Source organism: Saccostrea echinata, unplaced genomic scaffold, assembly GCF_033153115.1.
Source record: "Saccostrea echinata isolate AGI-Se365-2 ecotype Australia unplaced genomic scaffold, CSIRO_AGI_Sech_v1 ptg000033l, whole genome shotgun sequence".
NCBI lineage: Eukaryota > Metazoa > Mollusca > Bivalvia > Ostreida > Ostreidae > Saccostrea > Saccostrea echinata.
Genome location: NW_026889782.1, coordinates 8,882,462 through 8,904,316, shown reverse-complemented (window position 1 = coordinate 8,904,316; position 21,855 = coordinate 8,882,462). Strand labels below are relative to the sequence as shown.

General features: G+C 34.8%; 1 protein-coding gene across 1 annotated transcript in view; it reads right to left on the bottom strand.

Annotated features, from left to right (window-relative positions):
- LOC133198085 (uncharacterized) overlaps positions 1–21,378 on the bottom strand; it is a 35,186-nt gene extending 13,808 nt beyond the window's left edge. Inside the window, exons 1-5 of the mRNA XM_061334231.1 lie at positions 21,183–21,378; positions 12,959–13,078; positions 7,539–7,664; positions 7,121–7,222; positions 6,770–7,018 (exon numbers count right to left, since the gene is read on the bottom strand). Coding sequence (XP_061190215.1) covers positions 6,770–7,018; positions 7,121–7,222; positions 7,539–7,664; positions 12,959–13,078; positions 21,183–21,378 — 793 coding nt within the window. The remainder of the gene's footprint in view (positions 1–6,769; positions 7,019–7,120; positions 7,223–7,538; positions 7,665–12,958; positions 13,079–21,182) is intronic.
- Between the last annotated feature and the right edge of the window lie 477 nt (positions 21,379–21,855).

The window sequence follows — 21,855 nt, the reverse complement described above, 5'->3', positions numbered from 1 at the left end:
CAGCAGTCACACCAGGGTCTAAAGGATTTACTTGTGAATGAACCATTGCTGGTGACACTCCAACATTTACAGGGGCTGGGGCAGATATAGTGCGTGGCATTGAGCTCCGGGGTTGCAAATCATCCCCAGGGAGAGAGGGAGAGCTGTGCGGGCCTCACAGGCCTCTCAGGTTGCTGACTAACACACGGTGTATGGGACGGAAGGGCGGGGTCAACTGGGTGTGGTACAACCTCACCCAAGCGGCTTGGTCTATAACCCATGGTAGCAGGGCCCCCCAGGTTAGCTGTGTCTCCCACAAGGACAGGGTGGCTACTACTAGCTGGTCGCACATGGCCTAAGGAATACGGATGGTTTAATCCCGAATTCAAGGGAACCTCCCTATATTCATATTTAGGTGGGCTACAACCCACAGTGCTACCAGGTGAGCCACACCTACACGGGCTACCTAGAGAGGCCTCCAGGGAATCACTGGTCATCATCCCTGGTGAGCCAAAGTGATGCTGGGCAAACCTTACCTCTTTTCCTGACTCTCCATGTAATACACTACCCTCCCCACAGGGGATGCCCGAGTGCAGGCTGGGCATAGGTGTAGAGGGACCCCCCAGGGGCACCCCCCCTCCCATGTGGCCTGACATTGACTGAGCAAAAGGTGTGTGACGGGAGGCAAAATGCTCACTCCCGCTATAAGCGTATGGTGAATAACCCCCCTCCCCGGGGTATCCCCCCACCCTACCCGGAGTGTGAGGGATGATATTGTCTGACCGCGTGACAGCCGGGTCACTACCCAGACCTAAAGCCGACACGGCTTCCTCCAGGGACATTTTCATAACAAAATTGTACAAAATAATTTTAAAATAAATCACAGATAATCTATAAAATCACTAAATCACTTGCAATAAATATATATACAAATTAATTTTAGTTGATTCAAAAAATTATTACATCAGAATCAAAAAAAAAAAAAAAAAATTTGCAACTATCACACGTGCTCTCAGCACCAAAAATGGCGGCTAAAAACAATGCCAAAAAAAAAAAAATTCCAAACCGACAGCAGTACGGGAATCTAGCACCGGACCCCGCGAGTTGGGCGCCAGTAAAGTAACTACCCGGGGGTGTAGTACTTATAACAATATTTATTAGCAACTATATACAAATATACAATATACTCTGTAGTGGGTTCTGGCCCGGGCTGACTCACCGTCTCTGTACCACGTCTGGTGTGCTTGACAGGTGAAAGAGGTCCGTGCGACTGTCCCGCCATCTGACGTAGCATCGTCAGTAGGTCGTACCACGGGACAGTCGCACAGATACTACACTACCTATTTTTCCACACCCGATTTTTGTCTATATTATAATAGAATAAAATTTTGATAGCTCAAGTCATTATAACATTGTTTAAAGGGGGAAATGTATGAACATGCACACATGTACAGTGTATAGTATACTTACATGTTCTTGCACCAAACAACTGCGATATCGATCTGTTCAAGTCCGCCGTTAACGGTTCGTGTAGAATTATCCAGACAAACAGAGCACATTTAACACAGTTACATGTTATTGAACTTTAAAACAAGTAGGGATTGGCTTAATCATTCCAAACATGCTGAAGAAAATAAGATCTCTTGATGTCCGAACTCTTCGCTGTTTACATGCGAAGATTCTTCCGGTGATCGTTCACGGTTAAATCGTACGCAATGTCACTCGAAGTTAATTATTAATTTGTGTTAAAATAAACAAAATATGTTTATTTTCTATCGTAATTTTATAAATATTTCTTTTGCAAACGTTTTAAAACATATTCCGTTTTTGTAATTAATTCTGAAATATGACTCAACCTTTACTCGAATCTGATTGGCTGTAGGATACAGGATAGGATAGGATAGGATTGGATTAACTACTATATGTTTCTATCGTGAACCCTCAATCCTGAATCCTATCCAAACCCATCCCATGTCAACTTGTGGGATAGCAGCACTGTACAGCATGTGAACTATATGCCTCTTGATAAATTACAATCGGAATTTCCGTTTAAAAACTATTTAAAGTTAAAAAGAAAACCATAAGTCATCTTACTCGTCGAAAAAGTTATACTTATCCGAAAGTAGATACGCTTGCATAATCATCTGATCAAATCCTATCCAATTAGTTGTTTTGTTTTACAAAAATTGGTCAGATTTCTATCCAGATTGTATGCTGCGCAATTTCAAGCATTAAACATTTATCCAAAAAGTGTTCTTCTGTTTAACAAAATGTATTTGACTTTTGATGATAGAAACTTCCTCTTCTTCCTGACTAACTTTTCAAATTCCGTCTTTTGCGTTTCCTCTCTAAAACATTTATTCCTTTGAAATGGGAAAAAATAGAATTTAAATATCTTTTTAATAGGAGCGCAAATATGCTTTTTTTTTTTTTTTTTGTTTGTTAATCGTTATCAGTTCCCTCTCGAGAATTTTTTACTCATATGGAGACGCCACCACTTGCCAGTGAAGAGCTGCAAATTTTGATCTATACTCGCCACTTAGGGCCATTGAGCAGTCAGGGATCTTTTTCGTGCCAGCACCTACTGCGGTTTATACGGTCTTATCGAAGGACAGGTCTCCATGTCCCACGGTGGGATTCGAACCCGCGACGTAAGGATAACTTCTTACTCCGCGACTCTAGAGCGAACGCTCTTATCACGCGCAAATATGTAAAACACGTCGAATAGTTACAGTTTTTGTTCAAGATTTTTATGATTCACAATTTAAGCTCTTATCGTGCTCCATACATTCACTCCAAAATTGAAGCACACCAAAGATCATAATTATTTTCTGATTGGATAATTTAATGTTGGGAGAATTCATTGTGTCTACCAAGATGGATCGTTGAAGATATTTGAATTACCATATCTGTATTGGATTCCGATACTTCATAAAAATCCCTACAATCAAAGATACATAGCGGGTTCCAGTGAATGTTCTACCAAGCCTTTTTTTAACTAAAATATTTGCGAAAATATTAACAGCAGTGAAGGAGAAACGTCAGGAGTACTGTGCAATAATATGCTCGAGAAGTGGTGTAAATTACATGTGGATACTTCAAAATTCCAAAGAACTTTTGGAAAATTGGAAATCACAGAATTTTACCAAAATTAATAACATAAAAAATATGACCTTTCGACTCTATGTACAACCGTTTCCTGTGGTAAGTTGAGGTCGGTGCTTTTAACGTCGTTGGTGGCTGCTTTTTCGGTAGGATGGAGCTCGTGGATTTTCTTGCTGTGTCGTTGGTCGTTTGCCGGGTTATTTTGTTAAAACATTCTGATTGTAAACACACAAGTTCTCTAAAGTTGGTAGAAAAAAAGCATGCGTTTCGTTTTGACAATATCAATGTGGTTTTTTGGAGACCAGGTCTTTCTACAATCTGTTTGAATACCTATGGGTACTTATTGCGCCTCGTTATTAGCAGAAGTATTTTTGTATTCATATGAAGCAGAATTTATTCAAAAACTTCTACATCAAAAGGATCGTTCACGGTAGCTCAGTCGGTAGAGCACTCGCTCCGTGACCGGGTGGTCGTGAGTTCGATTCTCGGCAGCGACTGACCTAAGTCGATAAAAATAAGTAGCAACTTTGTTTTGCGCTTGGCACATTGAAGTGAAAGTTGCAGGTCCTTCGGATGAGACCCTAAAAACCGAGGTCCGTGTCACGGAGGGCGTTGGCATGATAAGGATTCTTCACTGCTCAATGGCTTGAGTGCCGAGTAACGGTCAAAATTTGAAGCCCTTCACCGGTATATGTGACGTCTCTCTATGAGTGAAATATTCTCGAATGGGACGTAAAGCAACATACAATCAATCTACATCAAAAGAAATCACTTGCTCTGGCCTTTAACTCGACATTTAGAAATATTGACGACTCATCATCAATTTACCATAGCTATCTCATTCTTATGTCAACACGATATATCCCAGTGAGCTTGAGATTAAAGATACCACAGAGCTTGACACATCTGTTTCATTTTTGGATATTTAACTAGAAAAAGACGTGGTAACCTAACAAGAAAACTTTGATAACGTTATGCCTTTAACTTTTCAATCTTCATCTTTCTTTACCTTTGCAGCAATATACCCTTATAATCTGCATACCGGGTTTATATCTTTCAATAAGCAACAGCATTTTCTACATATGAACAATTTATAAAACAAAGCAAGTTATTGACAAACAAGTTGATGAAACAAGAAAGCAACAGTATCATTTAAGGTCGTCATTTCGTTAATTCTATGGTCGATACACTGACCTTGTCAGCAAATACAATTTATCATTAGGTCAAATGCTGACTGACATTTTTCATAGTAATTGTTAGGCCATTGTTTACATAGTAAATTGTCGACGGATATTTTAATATATTTTTTTTGGCTTTTTCCTCGATTATTTCGATTCGCATTTCTCGAGATATAAACCCTTTCATGGTGGCCAATCATTGGTTCACTTTTATCCGAATATATATATTATTATTATTATTCTCCTGTTAATTTCAACAGTACATCTCCGCTTTTCATGACAGAAAATCGCTTTTTTTTTCTGTCTTCTTTATTCACAATTTTTCCCCTTAAAATACGTCGTTAAAATTTTAATGTAAATTATACTGTAACGTTCTTTTGGCAGCGTTATTTTGGTTAAATTGTACAGTTAAATCAATGTTCTCCTGTTAACTTTAACAAGTTGTTCTAATTTGTAATAATAACGGGATGTATGTTTTTTGTCTGCGACTTCTGCGCCGATTTTCTATTTCACCATGCAATAAATATCTTCTGATAAAGGTACTTACTATACTATGAGGTCTTCATAATTATCTGCTGATTTCAGTTAAAAAATTTCCCCTTTCAAAAATATTAACAGCAATTCTGTTTTCCTCCGGTCTTAACTCTTTCCCTTTATTCTAGTTATTAAATCAGATGTAAATGTACGCCACACTTTAATAAATATCAAAACATTAAGCCTATGGGCAACTTCGTTCACCTGAGCACACTAGCTAGGAAGAAACAGAAATCAGTTCAGTATTGAACGGGGGTGGGAGGGGGAGAGAGACAAACTTAAATTTACGCTACTTCAGTATGCTTCCTTATCAGCATTACTTAACTTACTTGACTTTGTTCTTAAACAAAAGAATTTTGAAGATCTTTTTAGGACTTTTTACTCCTATGTAAAACTCTGATCGCTCATTGTGGCCCCACCCTGCCCATCCTTAAATTTGAATCTACATAACCTGAGGATGCTTCTTTAATAATATGACTTATCATAGCGTTGCTGTTCTTGAGCAGAAGATTTTTTGCAAGATGATTTCTATATATTTTTACGCAAAACTTTGACCCTCTGTTGTGCGCCAACCCCTGTGATGTCATTATTCTACAAAACCTAACGTTACTTCTGTGTAAATATGACAAATAAAGCTTAGTTGGTCTTGAAAAGACGATTTTAAAGATATTTCATATGTAACGTGTATGATTAGGTTCTAACAAGGGATATATAGGTTTTCCTTTTACTCTGTCTTTCATTATTGAAATGATTATCAATGCATCTCTGCCTAAGGGTTTATCATACACAATACACTGATATTGATTTAAAGCACTTTACAATAGAAATGAATTTACCAAGAGAATTTTTTAAAAATGTAATTAACTGAGCATTAATTAATAATATTAGAAATAGAATGACAATTGAAAACTTCTTTTATCAGATAAGTTTCTATAATTTAATCTTTTATTAGTTAAAAACGGGAGATAAGGCTTACCAAAATTCAAGGTCATAAATCAGGACAAATCCCATCCTTACATGCTAATAGTAATAAATAGGAAATTGTCTAAATATTTTTAGTATTCAACCCCTACACATCTTTTTTGTATTCAATTTCATTGAATCTTTTGCTATTAGGGATGGATTACCTTAACTTCTTCATTGCTAATTCAATATCCAACGTCTTCTGCTAGCTTCTGATGCCTAACTTTCCCAAAGCATTGTCTTATACACCCTTTGGCTAGTCCATACCAAGGGTTGTCAGGTCATTCCACTATTTCAAGTCATCAATGCATTTTACTCAAATGCCCCTTATCTTTTAAACCTATATATTCCTATGTAAAACTTTCACCCACTGTTGTGGTCCCGCCCCACCCCAGGGTCATGATTTGTACAAACTTCAATCTACACTACCTAAAGATATTTCCTATATATTCTTATGATAAACTTTGACCCTCTGTTGTGGCCCTGTCCTACCCCCAGGGGTCATGATATACATGTGTTAATTTCTAGAACATTTTCTTTTTCATTCAACTTTCCATTTGATTACTTGGTCTTGGTCTGATGTAGTCAAAAGCTATGCAAAATCGTATAGAATTTCACAGATGAATCTGCTTAAAATCTCATTAAATATGAAATACACTTAGATTGGTATACATATTTAAAAAAAACAAATTCATATTAATCTTATTACAAGCAACAATCTATACCTAGGAGTGTCTGTTGGCTGAAGATGCTAGTGTAGCCAATACAACAACCTAACAAACATATATTCACAAAATACTTTTCTCAATCTTGGAAGGAAGCTAATAAATAGATAAATAAAGAAATACTAGCAAGAAACATACAAGTATACTCCACCTACAAATTCTTTTCTAAAAAAAAAAACCCCAAAAATAAAACTCAAAATCTCTAGAAAAAAAAGACACGTAATTTTCCCAGTGATGTTATTATAATTTGGTCACAGTTAAATCATTTTAACTGAAAGAACTTACATTGCTCACTGATAATAGAATGGACGCTCGTATCGCTGATAGTTTTATGGAGTAATATATCTGTATCCAATCTTTCTATCAATTTTTTGGTAAAATCTAGCGAAAGGCAAATACATTCTTCGTTTTCTTCTCGAACGTATCTAAAGGATCGAAAAAATTCCTCTAAAACCATTTTTGGTGCCGCTTTTTTGATGAAGCAATAGTACAACACACTGTCAAACACAGACGATGTTGGTTGATGGAATGGATCTGAAAAGGGTAACGGTAAAATGAAATGAAGAGAAAAAATGCAATGCAACAATATACAGATATATATACTTGATTCTAGTATATTCTTATATGGCTGTTAACCTTCTATGTCTCTAACTCTTTTCTTAGAAAGTGCCATCTCAGTTTTCCTTTCAGCCCCATCCTTATCAGTGCTTTGTGTCAATGATCCTTGAGGAAAGTAGTCTTTAAAGAGAGATCATTTAGTTTAAATGCATTCTATGGATGAAAATAATTCAAATAAATTTATGAATCTGTTAATTTTAACCTCTCTCGGTTTCTTTTTGCAGAAAATCATCCAAAAGTGTTGAAATATAAATAGCTGAGAAGGAGTTTGGTAGATAGATGCATGTTTCCACGTCTAGGCGTTGGTAGCCCTCTAGCCGAAAGTATTTCATTAACAGTTTGACCTGCTTCAATTCAAAAATGTAATCAATTACAACCTTTGGTAAAGGGCACGTTTGAAACAATACACATAGTGTTTCAATTTCCACTTCCTCACTGGCAAACTTCAACATTTTCTCTTCCAAGACTATACTACTCCATAATGATGTTGCCGCTGCTGGTTCGTCTATCAGATTGTTGGAGAACGTAGAGTTTTCGAAAAGATATTTTTTCGTTTCCATACCTAAAATGTTAGCATATACAATATACTAATGTAGAGAAAACTATAAGTAGTAAATGTATATATACCATGATGAACTAAGTGCACAAGAATTCAAGCAACGCATACATGTAATATTATTACTAAACTTATCAGTGCAATTCTTTTAATCTACTTAGTAGTTAGTATAAAAAAAGCTGTATGACAAAGTATAACGGAAAGCTGGTTTCATGATGAAGTCCTAAACAGATATTGTATCTTTATATCACGTTCGCGAAGACAATCCTTGTCATCAGATAAACTGCAATAAGTGTACAGATATATTTTATTGTTTTTACCTTTAAAAACCGTTTCTTATATAAATCTATGCTAAACATGTCTGATATATCCAATGTTTAACTGAGCGGTCCATTAAATATCGATGTTTGACCGCTGAGTGAGATATTGGACCTGTCGAATGAGATATTGGACACCTATGGAAACCAGTACAAGACATATGTATGTAAATAAAATAAGAGGTATAACAAAGCATTTATTAACTTTTTTTCGGGCAAAATGCGTTTTGTCGACCCTCGAACCAAACTGTGCCTAACGGCCTCAGACAAACAGTTTAGTTCTTGTTGTCTTCGTATCCAGTCAATAACTGTGTGATATCGACTTTATTTCTTGACAAAAATACGATTAAAAACTCAGTGTAGATAGGTCTTATTTACAGTCTGCATACCCAGTCTGATGTTAAGTTAGATTTACAAAAAGTTATCGAGAGTGAAATCAAACAACTGTGGTCTTCTACTTTTTGTTATGCATGTCTACTCAGTTCCACAAATCAATGAACTAAAGATATTGAATGATTACTAATTATGTCTTTTGCATCGTTTTCACTAGGTGATTGTTGTTGTTTAATTCGAATTTGACTTGACGTCGCTTTTCGTGCCATACTGGGGCACACATTTCTTTTGGTGTTTTCTTTATAAATCCTCAACATGCATTTTTTTCAATCAATGAATTTTTTAGATTTTAGCTGTATTTTTTAAAATCAAGTTTTAACTCGCCTTTCGGAAAAGAATTTCATTTTAATTTCAAAAAAAAAAATTACAAACTTAAGAACATTTCAACCATTAGCCGTGAACACTATGTAAAACCTTAGGAGACAGCAATAATTACTGTCTAAAGTTAATCTAGGTTACGGGCAATAATCAAAATGCATATGAATAACCATCACCCCTGTAGGCATGAAAAGATCCACTTAAGGCTCAGTCTCTATAAGGCCCGTTGGCTTAGATAACGAAAGGCCAGGGTTCGATTCTCGTTCGCCGCGCACCGTCAACCAGACTTAAACAAAGAAGGTGATTGTTCCATTACCAAGCGCCTGGTATTAAAAGTGAAATTTTTTTTTTAGGATGAGACCTGAAAATCCGTGTTACGGTCGGCGATGGCAGGAACAAAGAACTCTCACCGCATTACTGACCTGAGTGCCGATTAAGGATATGTGCTCTACATCCATGAAGTGTAACTTTTATTTATAAATTCATTCAAATTGTCTCAATACAAAGCTTGAAGTTAATTTTTTTTCCTGCAACAATTTTCATTTCATGCATCTTAATGTAATTCAAGGTTCTTTGAAGTCTCACAAACGATCCCATAAAAATTGATATTTGTACCCCATAAAGGTATTTAAGAAATTACATATTTAAAGAAATCAAATTTCTTTAAATCAAGCCTTCGATAACACATTCCAATATTTATAAGCATTATATGGAATTAGAAGTGATTTATGATATTTTTCCATAATATGAAACGCTTTATACACATGCATTATAAAAAAAAAATTGGAGTAAATACGAAAACAAAAGTACTGTTTAAGTATAAAAATCATCTATTTTCTTCAAAAGCCTGAATACCTTTATACTTTTTATCCTAAAACATATTTGTTGATCAATCTCCAATAATAATAAGCATAGTAGATGTTTATGCTTGTTTTTCTGAAAATTTATTCGAAATTTACTGTTTTCCCCTATGGAATATATTAACTTTAATAGTGACGTTTGAAGAATTTTCGTGGGTACATGTAAACACGCATTACTTTTAGAATTGAGAGATATTTCAATTACCCTGGGGCCTGATTTTCAAATTTCTGAGGATCGAACAACCTTATAGGTCTAATGGGACGTAAAACAACATACAATAAATAAATAAATCAATGAATGACATTCAGTTCGTTCGAAATTTTCAACATTCAACAGGCAGCTGATGGCGCACGGACAAAAATAAATCGAGGGACCTAAAACAAACAAACATCTGAACGATTGATTGATTATATGTTGTTTTACGTCCCATTCGAGAATTTTTCACTCATATAGAGACGTCACCATATACCGGTGAAGGGCTTCAAATTTTGACCTTTACTCGGCACTCAGGGCCATTGAGCAGTGAGGGATCTTTATTGTGCCAACCCCTGCCGTTACACTGGGTCTCGGTTTTTAAGGTTTCATCCGAAGGACCCGCAACTTTCATTTCAAAGTGCCGAGCGCATGGCGAAGGAACAGTTGCTACCTATTTTTTATCGACTTAAATCAGTCGCCGCCGAGATTCGAACTCTCGACCTTCCAATCACGGAACATCTGAACGAAAGACATAAACCTATCCCGTTACAAGTTATGCGAAACTGTAATATTAATCCTAAAAAATTAAGCTTTTAAAATACCTGATTATTTAAACGAAATATAAAAGACTACTTTTCAATTTAACTGTAACCGTCGCGGTAGTTCAGTCGATAGGGCGCTCGCTCTGTGATCGGAAGGTTGTGTGTTCGAATCACGGCTGCGACTGACTTAAGTCAATAAAAATAGGTAGTAGCTGTTCCTTCGCCGAGCCCGAAGCTCGGTGCAGGTCTTTCGGATGAGACGTAAAAAACCGAGGCCCCGTGTCACGATAGGCGATGGCACGAAAAATAACCCCCACTGCTTAATGGCCCTAGGTGCCGAGTAAAGGTGTAAATTTAAGTACACTTCACGGGTATATGGTGACGTTTCTATATGAGTGAAAAGTTCTAGAAAGGGACGTAAAACAACACAGGGTCAATTAATAATCAATTAATTTAACTTTAAGTTAAATATATTTATCAAATTGAAAAAAAATATTTATTGTCTCATATAGTCATAATGCATCTCGTTCACTTGGCGATTTTTTATATAACTAAATCTGAAGCTAGAGACGTTTTTTTTTATTGGAATATAAATCATGTAGATAAATGCCGTTAAAATGTTTTTTTTTTTTTTAATCAGGGGCACATTAAGGGGGCCGACTTGAGTTTTGATTGCATAATATTTTTACATAATAAATAAAATTTAACAAATTTAGGAAATCTCAGGTTAAAAATCTAATTACCTTTTTAAATAACTGATTTTTTAAACGATTTTTCATATGATGGTACATGTAGATAGACGTGGTAAAAGTGTGTTTTTGACATATGAATAGCCGAAGTTCTTTAAGCGGGGTCATTAATTATGCAATTAAATAAAAAAAAGTATGAAATATATTCTCTTAAAATTTTAAACATAGGAAATTGAGAATCTTACGATCATTTTTATTATTTTTATGTAAATCTTTGGTATCTGCCATGTTTTGTTGTACTTCATGAAATATATGGAGATAACGAACAGTATTCAAGCTCAAAAGTCCATTAAACAATACAAAATAGGAGCAGAGCAAACACGGACCTCTAAACATCAGAGGCGGGATCAGGTGCCATGGAGGAGTGAGCATCCCCTGCCGACCGGTCACACCCGCCGTGTGCTCCTTGTCATGATCGGGAAATAACGGAAAAATCCGTCGACAATTCAGTGTGTAAATAATGGCCTAACAATTAGTATGAAAAACGTCAGTCAGCATTTGACTCAATGATAAATTGTATTTGCTGACAAGGTCATTGTATCGACCATAGAACTTACGAAATGATGACTTTAAACGAGACAGCTGATATTCTTGTTTCATCAACTTGTTTGTCAATAATTTACCTCGTTTTAGAAATTGTTCATACGTAGAGCATGCTCTTGCGTATCGAATCAACTGAGAGATATATACCCCGTATGCAGGTGATGAAGGTATATTGCTGCAGAAGTAAGGGAAATTGACGATTGAAAAGTTAAAGTCATCACGTTTATCATAAAGCTTGGTTGTTAGATTACCATTAACGTCTTTTTGAAGTAAAATATCCAAATATGAAACAGATGTGTCAGACTCTGTGGTATCTTTTATCTCAAGCTAACCAGGATATATCGTTTCGACATAAGAATGAAAATAGCCATTGTTAATTGACAATACATCGTCGATATATCTAAATGTCGAGTTGAAGGCCACAGCAAGTTTTTTCTTCTTTTCACGTACAAGATTTTGGACAAATTCTGCTTCATATGAATACAAAGAAAGGTCTGCTAATAACGGGGCGCAATTGGTACCCATGGAAATTCCAATAGATTGTTAGAAGACCTGGTCTCCAAAAACCACATAGATATTGTCAATCAGAAACTCAAGCATCTTTTTAATGTCAACTTCAGAGTACTTGTGTGTACAATCAGAATGTTTTTTAACAAAATAATTTTGCAAATTACTAATGACAAGGTAAGTATATTTACGAGTTCCATTTTTATTGAAAAAGCAGCTGTCAATAAAATCAAAAAGCCTGGACTCTAATTTATCGTGGGGAATGGTTGTGTATAAAGTAGAAAAGTCATAAGTTTTTAAGCTGTTGATTTTAGTAAAATCTTGCGATTTCAAATTTTCCAAATATCATGAATTTTGACATTTTGCAGTGAGGGATCTTTATCGTGCCAACGCCTGCCGTGACACGGGGCCTCGGTTTTTAAGGTCTCATCCGAAGGACCCGCAACTTTCACTTCAAAGTGCCGAGAGCATGGCGAAGGAACAGTTGCTACCTATTTTTTATCGACTTACATGTAGGTCTGTCGCGGCAGAGATTCGAACTCACGACCTCCCGATCACGGAGCGAGCGCTCTACCGACTGAGCTACCGTGAACGGTACTACTTAAACGTAGAATTCAATTATAAAGGTTTATTTGTTTAAAATGTTGGAATATATCATTTATTGATGAAAAGAATGTTTAAAAAAAATTAGAGTTTGCATATTGCAGTACAGAGGAATGGGTTGAAGAAAGAAAAAAGTAAAATAGTAAAATCTGGAAAAAAATATTTTGTTAACACACACACACACACTCATATATATATATATATATATATATATATATATATATATATATATATATATATATATATATATATGTGACTTTCTCGTCTCATACCCAGTAACTCTAGTTCTGTTTTATCAACCAGTGACAGCGAAGTGTTCTTGCTGAGAAGGATTATTGTGTGAAACCACAACTTTTCTTCCTCGTCATTTTTAATTTCTTTCGTATAAATGTCTACAAAAATAAGAAGAGGACTAAACTTATTAAAGCAAATGAGAATCTACTCATTTTAAATCATGATTAGTCATTTGTTACAAATTCATTAAAAAAAATGTTATGAAATGAACAGACTTGAATTTAGAGTATGCAGTGAAGCTTTTACATAAGTTCTATATGTTCTTGCCCATGGGTTCCTGAGAAGAAGATTTTTAAAAAATGCCACCAAATTTTCACCATCTTTTTCATTATCTTTCCTTGAAAGAGGGCGTGGCACTTCCTGTGAACAAACTGAAATCCCCTTCACCCAAGGATTTTTTGTACGGGGATTTTGTCCTGATAACTATTCAGCCTTGATAGATGCAAAAGATCGATCTTCTTTTAATTCCTAATTTTATTATAGAAGAAGACAGTACAGCATATGAATGATTATGCTGAAAGTTCTTTGATCGCTAAGGTCAAACAAGGGTCATGTAAAAGTGAGTTGATTTTTTTTATCAGAATGTCTTGTATATCGTTGCTTGGATATTTAATTTCGCAGTACAGTTAAGGCAACATTTTCTATAAAAAGGCACCAAAAACGAGACACTTAAAGTTCAACCGTCTTATTTTTTAGCATGAAACTCTATCTGAAACATCTTAATGGCTTTATGAAGAGTTTGTCCATTGCTTTTCACATCGGTATTTTTTGTCATCATGTGACCCTCTACAGTCACGTGAGCTCCGATTTTAGGTCAAAATATGAAATGTCAAATTTAACCAAAAAGTGCAAGGGCAAGGCAAACAATATTTGAACTGTACAATGTTTCATTGTGTCCCTTAGTATCTATCCTATCGAAAAACTGATGCTCATTCAGTCAGATTTCTGAGATATTTAAGTTATTCATTGAAAACAAATACCAGTATTCAAAAATAGGGTATTTTTCATCATTTAATCGGAAATTTTAAATTGCCTAATGAATTACAAAGAAATGAGCATCACTTTTAAAAAACTATACAGTAAAGTAAAGAATTTAAAATAAAAACCTACCTCTTGGGTTGTCGCCTTGCCCTTGCACTTTTGGATTAAAAATTGAAATCTTAACACATTCATTCTAAATATAGTTTTCAAACGCATCATTGACCCAGCATGTGAGATAACTCTGTGATACTTAATAGAGTTTGTGTACCTCGCAAATCTTGAACAAATAATACTTACGGACTGTGCTGGGCTTTATTTCATTAAATCAAATTGGTATGCATAAAAAAAATCCTTGACTTTACTTTATTTTGTATATCTTCGTTCTTTTATACGATACACAAGACGTATTTGACACCTACCGCATTTCCTCCGTTCGTCAATAATAGGCCTAAAATTTGCCGCAGCATCATGTAAATCAATTGGAAAATGCCCATGGTTAAAAATATTGAAAGATTCAATCATTTGTAATAAAAAATAGACAGCCGCTATCAATGATAAAATATTTATTCTCCCCCAGTAGACACACACAAAAAATATCTCCAACAGAACTTAGTTTTTTTTTTTTTTTTACATATGTGATTATTTTAGTTATCAAACCTTCAACTGTTTAGGGATTCTAGACTACGTGAAAAGTTTTAAGAACAGGAGGAAGGGACTGGGGTGGTTACTCCTGTATTTAATAACCTGTTTTCCTTTCTATACACATAGGCGTCGGAAGGAAATTAAAAGTGGGTGTGGCTAATTGAAAGTGGGGGGGGGGGGGCTAAACCAACGAAAAAAGGTAAGCCTCAATTTTCAATGTCTATATTATGTATATCTTTGCAAAAAAAAAAGTGGGGGGGGGCTAAGCCCCCCCTAGCCCCCCCCCCGGTTCCGACGCCTATGCTACAGATCTAACCCCCCCTCCCCATCACCAGTTTGCCTCTGGCTTCTTTGATAACATTTACCTTACTTGCATGTAGAAAATAAATTATTAAACAGTGTTTACATCAGGTTTTACTTTTTTGGGTATTTAGCACAAATCACATTGGGGGAGGGGGGCTTTAGTCTCATTTTTTTTTAGTTATTATCAATCCATGCGCAAACAAGATAATCATAGTAAAACTTTGTAATCAAGAAACATAACTGTTAAAGAACAGGTGAACACAATATACATGCTGAAAATTAGATCTTGTTGGTACCCAAAAACACAGACAGGCGCGTAGCAAGAATGGAAGTGAAATGTACGCAGAGAACGGCTGGGGTCCGCTTTGAGAACCCCCGTTGGTCCAGGGCGAAGCCCTGATGAGGACCTAGGGGCAAAGTCCCTGGAAGCTCATGGGTTTTACCAAATATTTCATTCAAAATCATGCCATTTCGATTTTCGTTAGAAAATACATGACATAGTACTTAATATTGTTTTTATCACAAAGTTAAATACTTCCGTGCAAATTTATTGTACAGAGGCTGAATATTTTTTAAAATGATATATTGGTATCATCTACTCTTTTTTAACTTTCAACAACAAATATAATTAATTTCAATTATTAACAAAAATAATGTTATATTTCAAATCATATTCTAGTGGATCACAGCATTCAACGGTTGATATTTTCTCAAAGATCTTTAAAAAAAACTATCAATGTGTTGTAGAAGAATTACAAATTAATAAATGTTTTATTTGGTTGTGGCAATGATTTAATAAAACATTACAATTTTTTTTTATAAAGACATGGTAATATAAAATTTGAATTTGAATCGAAACAGTACAAGATAAAATAATTTGAAACAGAAATATTTGCTGAATGGTATTGATATTTTTTCTCTTTTCACAAATCCCTCCCTTCCCTCCCCCCATCCCATTTTTTTAATTGAAAACGATGTGTACACATCAGTCTGCGTATTTGTGTATAGGTAGCTATGCGCCTGTCAGAATACATTCAAGTAAAGATATTCAAATCTTAACAGCCTTCAAACTTTCACACCATTGTACTGTTAAAAATTCAAAGTATTATTTATCTAGAAAATTTATTTAATTAAAAACAGCTTTTCAAATTCAAAGGCAGGCTGTGAAGGGATTTCTGAGCAGGTGCAAAATATTTCAAACAGTCTACAGTTCAAACAGTTCTTCCGGATGAAATCAATTCTGAAAACAAAATGAAATACCATTATGGAAAGTTCATTGGTGTTTTAAAAAAGTGATACTCAAAACAATGCATTGAGTAACATGGAAAGCATATACATTACTCTACTATTTTTATTATCAAAACATTACAATAATCTTGCTAGGAATATGTATGGTTTAGAGCTTATATGGAGCATACCTTTTCATTTTATTGGTGGAAACACTTGCTGCCTGAATGAATTGTTCAAATTGTTTGGGAGTAGCTACAACACAATATATATGTAATGAGTGAATAACATAATGATTACTATTGTAGAATGAAATGACATTGCATTGTACAAAACAAACCATGCTATACTATATTTTCTGAAATTCATAAAATAAATGGAAGCAAACTTTTGATACAAAACTTTTCTGGGAAATTAAAACCTATGACATTTGCAAAAGTAGAATTGATTTGATTGATACTTAATTTAAGTAAAAAAAAATCAATATACTAGAGATAACATTTAATTCTTTCACCTATACAACATTAAAAAAAAAAAAATCAACACTGGCACACTATAAAATTAATGTGAATGCTTTAGTGTGATCATACCCAGTGGAGAAATTGATGCATCTATTTTGATAGTTCTAGGTGATGTAAATGCCAGTTTTAACCAGTTCTGTGACAGCTACAATGACAAAAGAATTATAGGCCTACATATAAACGCACATAAATACATGTATATACATATAAGACTGACTTAATGTACATGAAGTCAGACAAATGAAAATTCAAACATTTTATCTTCATTAATGTAGAAATTCTACAAATTTACAGCCTAGTGATACAGTAAAAGTTCTATGATGAATTTAAAATATGAAGCACTGGTAAAAACTGAAATCTTAAAATTCACATATTTTTGATTGCCAGAGGTATAAATTAAAATTTATAGGGTCTTATACTCTTGTATTTACAGTGCAAATACATTGTACACTGTTCAGTTTGAATTCACAAATACATTGTAAGTGTGACTGCATCTAAATTATACTATTTGATATCATGACGTGCTGTGCTTATATTATGTTACATGTATGCCAAAGGACAACATCATTGCATGTTTAAAAGTGTGCAACTTTCATAAGGCCAAATAAAAAAATATGTGTGGTTCCGGTTACCCGACCTTCCCTATTTTATACCCCGACCCTAAACTTTTTTTGGGGCAATTTTCATATTTTTTCCGGAATTTTCCCCGATTTCCATCAATTGCTCCAGTTTAAGTTTTAGTTTCAGCAATGACGGCCCCTTGCAAATCATAGTGCAAGTGTTTAATAGTGATAAATCCAAAGCAAGCTAGCATGTAGGTGTCCCCTACCAATACTGACTAGTATATTATCACACCACATCTAAATGCCATTTGCAAAGCAGTAATAGGTATTATTTAGAAAAAATTAAGAAAATAATTTTGTTAAAAAAAAAAAAAAAAAAAAAAAAAAAAAAAAAAATTCCCTACCTACCTACCCTAATTTTTTTGGAAGTGTAACCGGAACCACACATATTTTTTTGTTTGGCCTAATGTGTGTGTTTTTGTGTATGTAAGGGGGGGGGGGGGGCACAAAGCACTGCATTGCATAGTAATAATACATCTTATTGTACATGTTCACGGTTATTTTACGTCGATGTAAAGAATAGTATGTCTACATGTTAATACCTATGCACATATACACACCTTGATGAACACAAAGGGACCTAGGGAGGTAGTGCGGATCGTCTCAGTTTTCCATGATTTCCCGAAATAACGTCATCATCTTCTCATCAAAAAGATAAACAAGACCCAGGTCTCTTATTTTATCCCTATTCTCTTTAAAGATTGCCTGATTGTTGCATTTATCCACTGCATATCTCAGCTGCTGTCGCCACGTTTTTAGATGTAAACAACATTCCGTGTCACCGAGTGCAAGCGCTTGGCTGACGCCGAATGCAGCCAAACGACACAATAAAAAGAGAATTATTTCGAAGACGTGTTGTTACTTTATAAGAGAAAATCACTAATGTTTATTTATTTAAACCTGAAAATACAGACATTCGTTACAAATTCTCGCAATCATCATTAAATAGCTTTTTTGAGCTCTATTTCCTTATATGGATCTATCAAGGCGGAGCAACTGTCATGACGTCAAACCTCATTATGACCTCATTACCATATTATCCTCATGTGTAGCCTTAACTGTACTGCGTTTTGTTTATCATGGTAAGATCAGTTAATATGTGTGTAAATATAAATGAAATTATTCTTCATTAAAATTCTTATATTTGTATTCAACATGCATTTTGCTTATAAAGTGTGAGGAAAGCTACGGCATTCAAAACACCATAACACGGACAGGGGTCAAAAAGTTATGGTATGCGTTTTATTTTGACGTCACAAACATTGAACGCCGTGGAAGTGCACCGTCATAAGCGAAAATCAGAATTTACGCTCACATTGAACAGAATCTTTTGCAACGGCTCTTCCATTCATTATAACTTACCCGAAGGATACTACAGAGATTTTGAAATATCAATCAAATTTGCAGTCAAGGCAAGGAGTTAAAAAATGTAAAGAAAAAATAAGCATTGAATCATTATAGTCTCACAACTGCAATGGTGTATTCAAATAAATTTTCATAAGGCGCTAACTCACACACCGTTGCAGTTATGAGACTTTATCTTTAAAAAATAATGATACAATGCTTAAGTGTTTACACATTAAGAATTTAAAAAAATAACATAGCAGTACGATTATGGAGGAGACGGTAAAAATTTATCTTACTATTTTTTAACTTTGTTATTGTCGTTGTCTTTATAATTATGACATCTGTATTCTCAGATTCCTCATATGATATTAACTGCTGGTCGTTGTAAGCACATTTGCTTACATCTGTGAATACAGTCTCTATCCCATAAAGATGTGCAGTTTGAATATCTGAAGTGGAAAAAAAAACTATTTTAGAAATAAAAAATAAATCAAGAGAAAAAAGATCAGTTTTAAAAACAATTGTTGTTCATGTAAAACAATCAAATTTTTGTACATGAAACTCCATTCCCAAAAGATTTTCGTTGAAATTTTCTCAAAAATTGACACTCAATGGCAAATTAAACAACTTTATACTCATTGTTGCTATGTACCCGAATCCAGCCATGTTATGTGAAACCTTAATTAACAAATGAAAAAAAAAACTCTTACCGAAAACATTGAAAAGTTAGTAATGTCATGCTAAGAGTTTGGCGCTACACAGACACTGATCTTGTGAAAGCACACTTATGCAGTGAGAAAATATAACACTGACATACAAAATGATTCTACTGGAGCAATTGTTAGCAAAATAGATTTCAAGTGATAGAGAAACGTTTTTAATGAGAGCACTGATATTGGGCAATTCTGTGTGAAATGTATAGGATGGTAATTTTTAGAATCTCATGTCGGTATTTTTTTGACGTTACAGTGTTGTTGAGTTTGCTCCTTGGTTACAAAAATTATTGATTTTAAAAGTAAATAACATGAATTCTATAGCATCAAATGGAATGAAACCTCACACTTAAACAAAATATTTTTCACATATGAAAATATGCTCATTTTAAGTTTCTTGAAGATAGTATAAGAAAGATTGGCATAGTCCGTGAACTTTCCGAACAACCTTCTTATACATCAATATCAAAGTTTAACACTGTTTTTATAAATGAATCCACATTATTTTACTTCATCATTTCCACAAAAAAAACCATTGAGACGTCATGGCAGTGGGATATGAAAAAAAATCCGATGAGTGATATCCATGGGATAAAGGGGTAAACATGTCATAAATGTATATACATGTACATACTTATAGAAATTATATTAAATTTAGTTAATTAAAATAAATGGAAACGTCTACAAACTTATTTCAAGACATTTCATAATACCGACTTTATGATCCCATGCAAACACACCCTTAAAAGGATTAATTGATTGTTTGTTGTTTAACGTCCCATTTGAGAGAATTTTTCGGTCATATAGAGACGTCAACGTCAGCCGTCAGGACCATTGAGCAGTGAGGGTTCTTTATCTTACCAATGCCTACCGTGATACGGGGCCTCAATTTTTTAGGTCTCATCCGAATGACCCGCAACTTTCACATTAAAGTGCCGAGCGCTTGGCGAAGGAACAGTTGCTACCTGTTTTTATAGACTTAGGTCAGTCGCGGCAGAGATTCGAACACACGACCTTCCGATCACAGAGCAAGTGCTCTACCGACTGGGATACCGTGACGGTCCTTTAAAGGGAATATTTGATTTAAATTAGTCAGTTTAGTTATTTTTTTCTTCAAATAATATCTGTATTCGATATATGCCACAGACATATATATATGTATGTTTTGTGAAAAATTAGGCAGATGTTTCTTTTTGTTTTCTTTTTTTTATACATATATCTGTATTTAGCATATATCGTACTAAAACATTACCTTTTAATTTTAACTCTTAATTTTTTATACAATGCAGACAGGTTTTGAGGGAGTGGCCCGTGTAGCACAGTGGTTAGAGCGTCTGCTCTAGAGTCAAGGATGAGATGATCCTTACGTCGCAGATTCGAATCCACTGCAGGATGTGAAGACCTGTCCTTTGGGTGAGACCGTATAAACCGAGGTCCCGTGTCTCAGTAGGTGTTGGCACGAATAAGATTCCTCACTGCTCAATGGCCCTCAGTGCCAAATATAGATATAAAATTGCAGCCCTCCACCCGCAAAGGGACGTTAAACAACAAACAAACAAACAGCTTTTGGGGTATAATAGTACTGAAACGCTTTGAAACTGATTCTTTTATAATGTTAATTTTATCAATGGCTGACTGCAAATGTCAGAGCTATGTAGATAAAGAATACTGTAAACAAAACGATGCTACTGGAACAATTGTTAGCAAAATATATTTAAAGTGATAGAGAAACGTGTTTAATGATAGCACTGATATTGGGCAATACTGTGTGAAATGTATAGGGATGGTATTTTTGAGAATCTAGTGTTCGTTATCCCCATAATTTTATTTTATTTCTCAAATTACCAATTACAGTAAAGCGTTCTGATCTAAATGTTGCAACTGCCTGGTACATCCCCGAGTCCTCTTCTGTCAGGTTGTGAATATAGAGACATTTAGGGTTGAATGTGAACTTATCTATGTTGCTGCTTCCGTCAATTATTTTACCGTCCTTCATCCACGTCACATTCCCTGTGCATTTTGTCGAGTGTGGATCTAACATTAGAGTGTTTTTGTTCTGTTTTACTCCTGAAAAATAAACATAGGGTGAGTTCCCTATTCATCGAACACCCTCGTACTTAAACAAGTCCTAGAGAAATTACTACCTACCAAATACTAAATATCATAAAATGGAGAAAACCTTGGAATATGTGAATGAAACATAAAATGTTTTAGCAATTGTACGCTTTTCATTGAGTATATATCATTGGAAAAGATTTTTTTGAATTAGTCAGAATTCACTATGGGTTAGAGGATATTTTCTATGCATTGGACAAATGGCTATTCAATGGGGAAAAAAATCCTACCATTATCGAATTGGCCTTTTAAATACCTGAAATGCTTATAAATATGTGACATAAGAATACTTTTTTTATGAATCATTTAAAGATTAACTACCCTATTTATTGTTTCAGTAATTGACTACCTCTTTATCAATATAGAAATGTGGAAAGATTTTTCGCTGCATCAGATGGCCTTA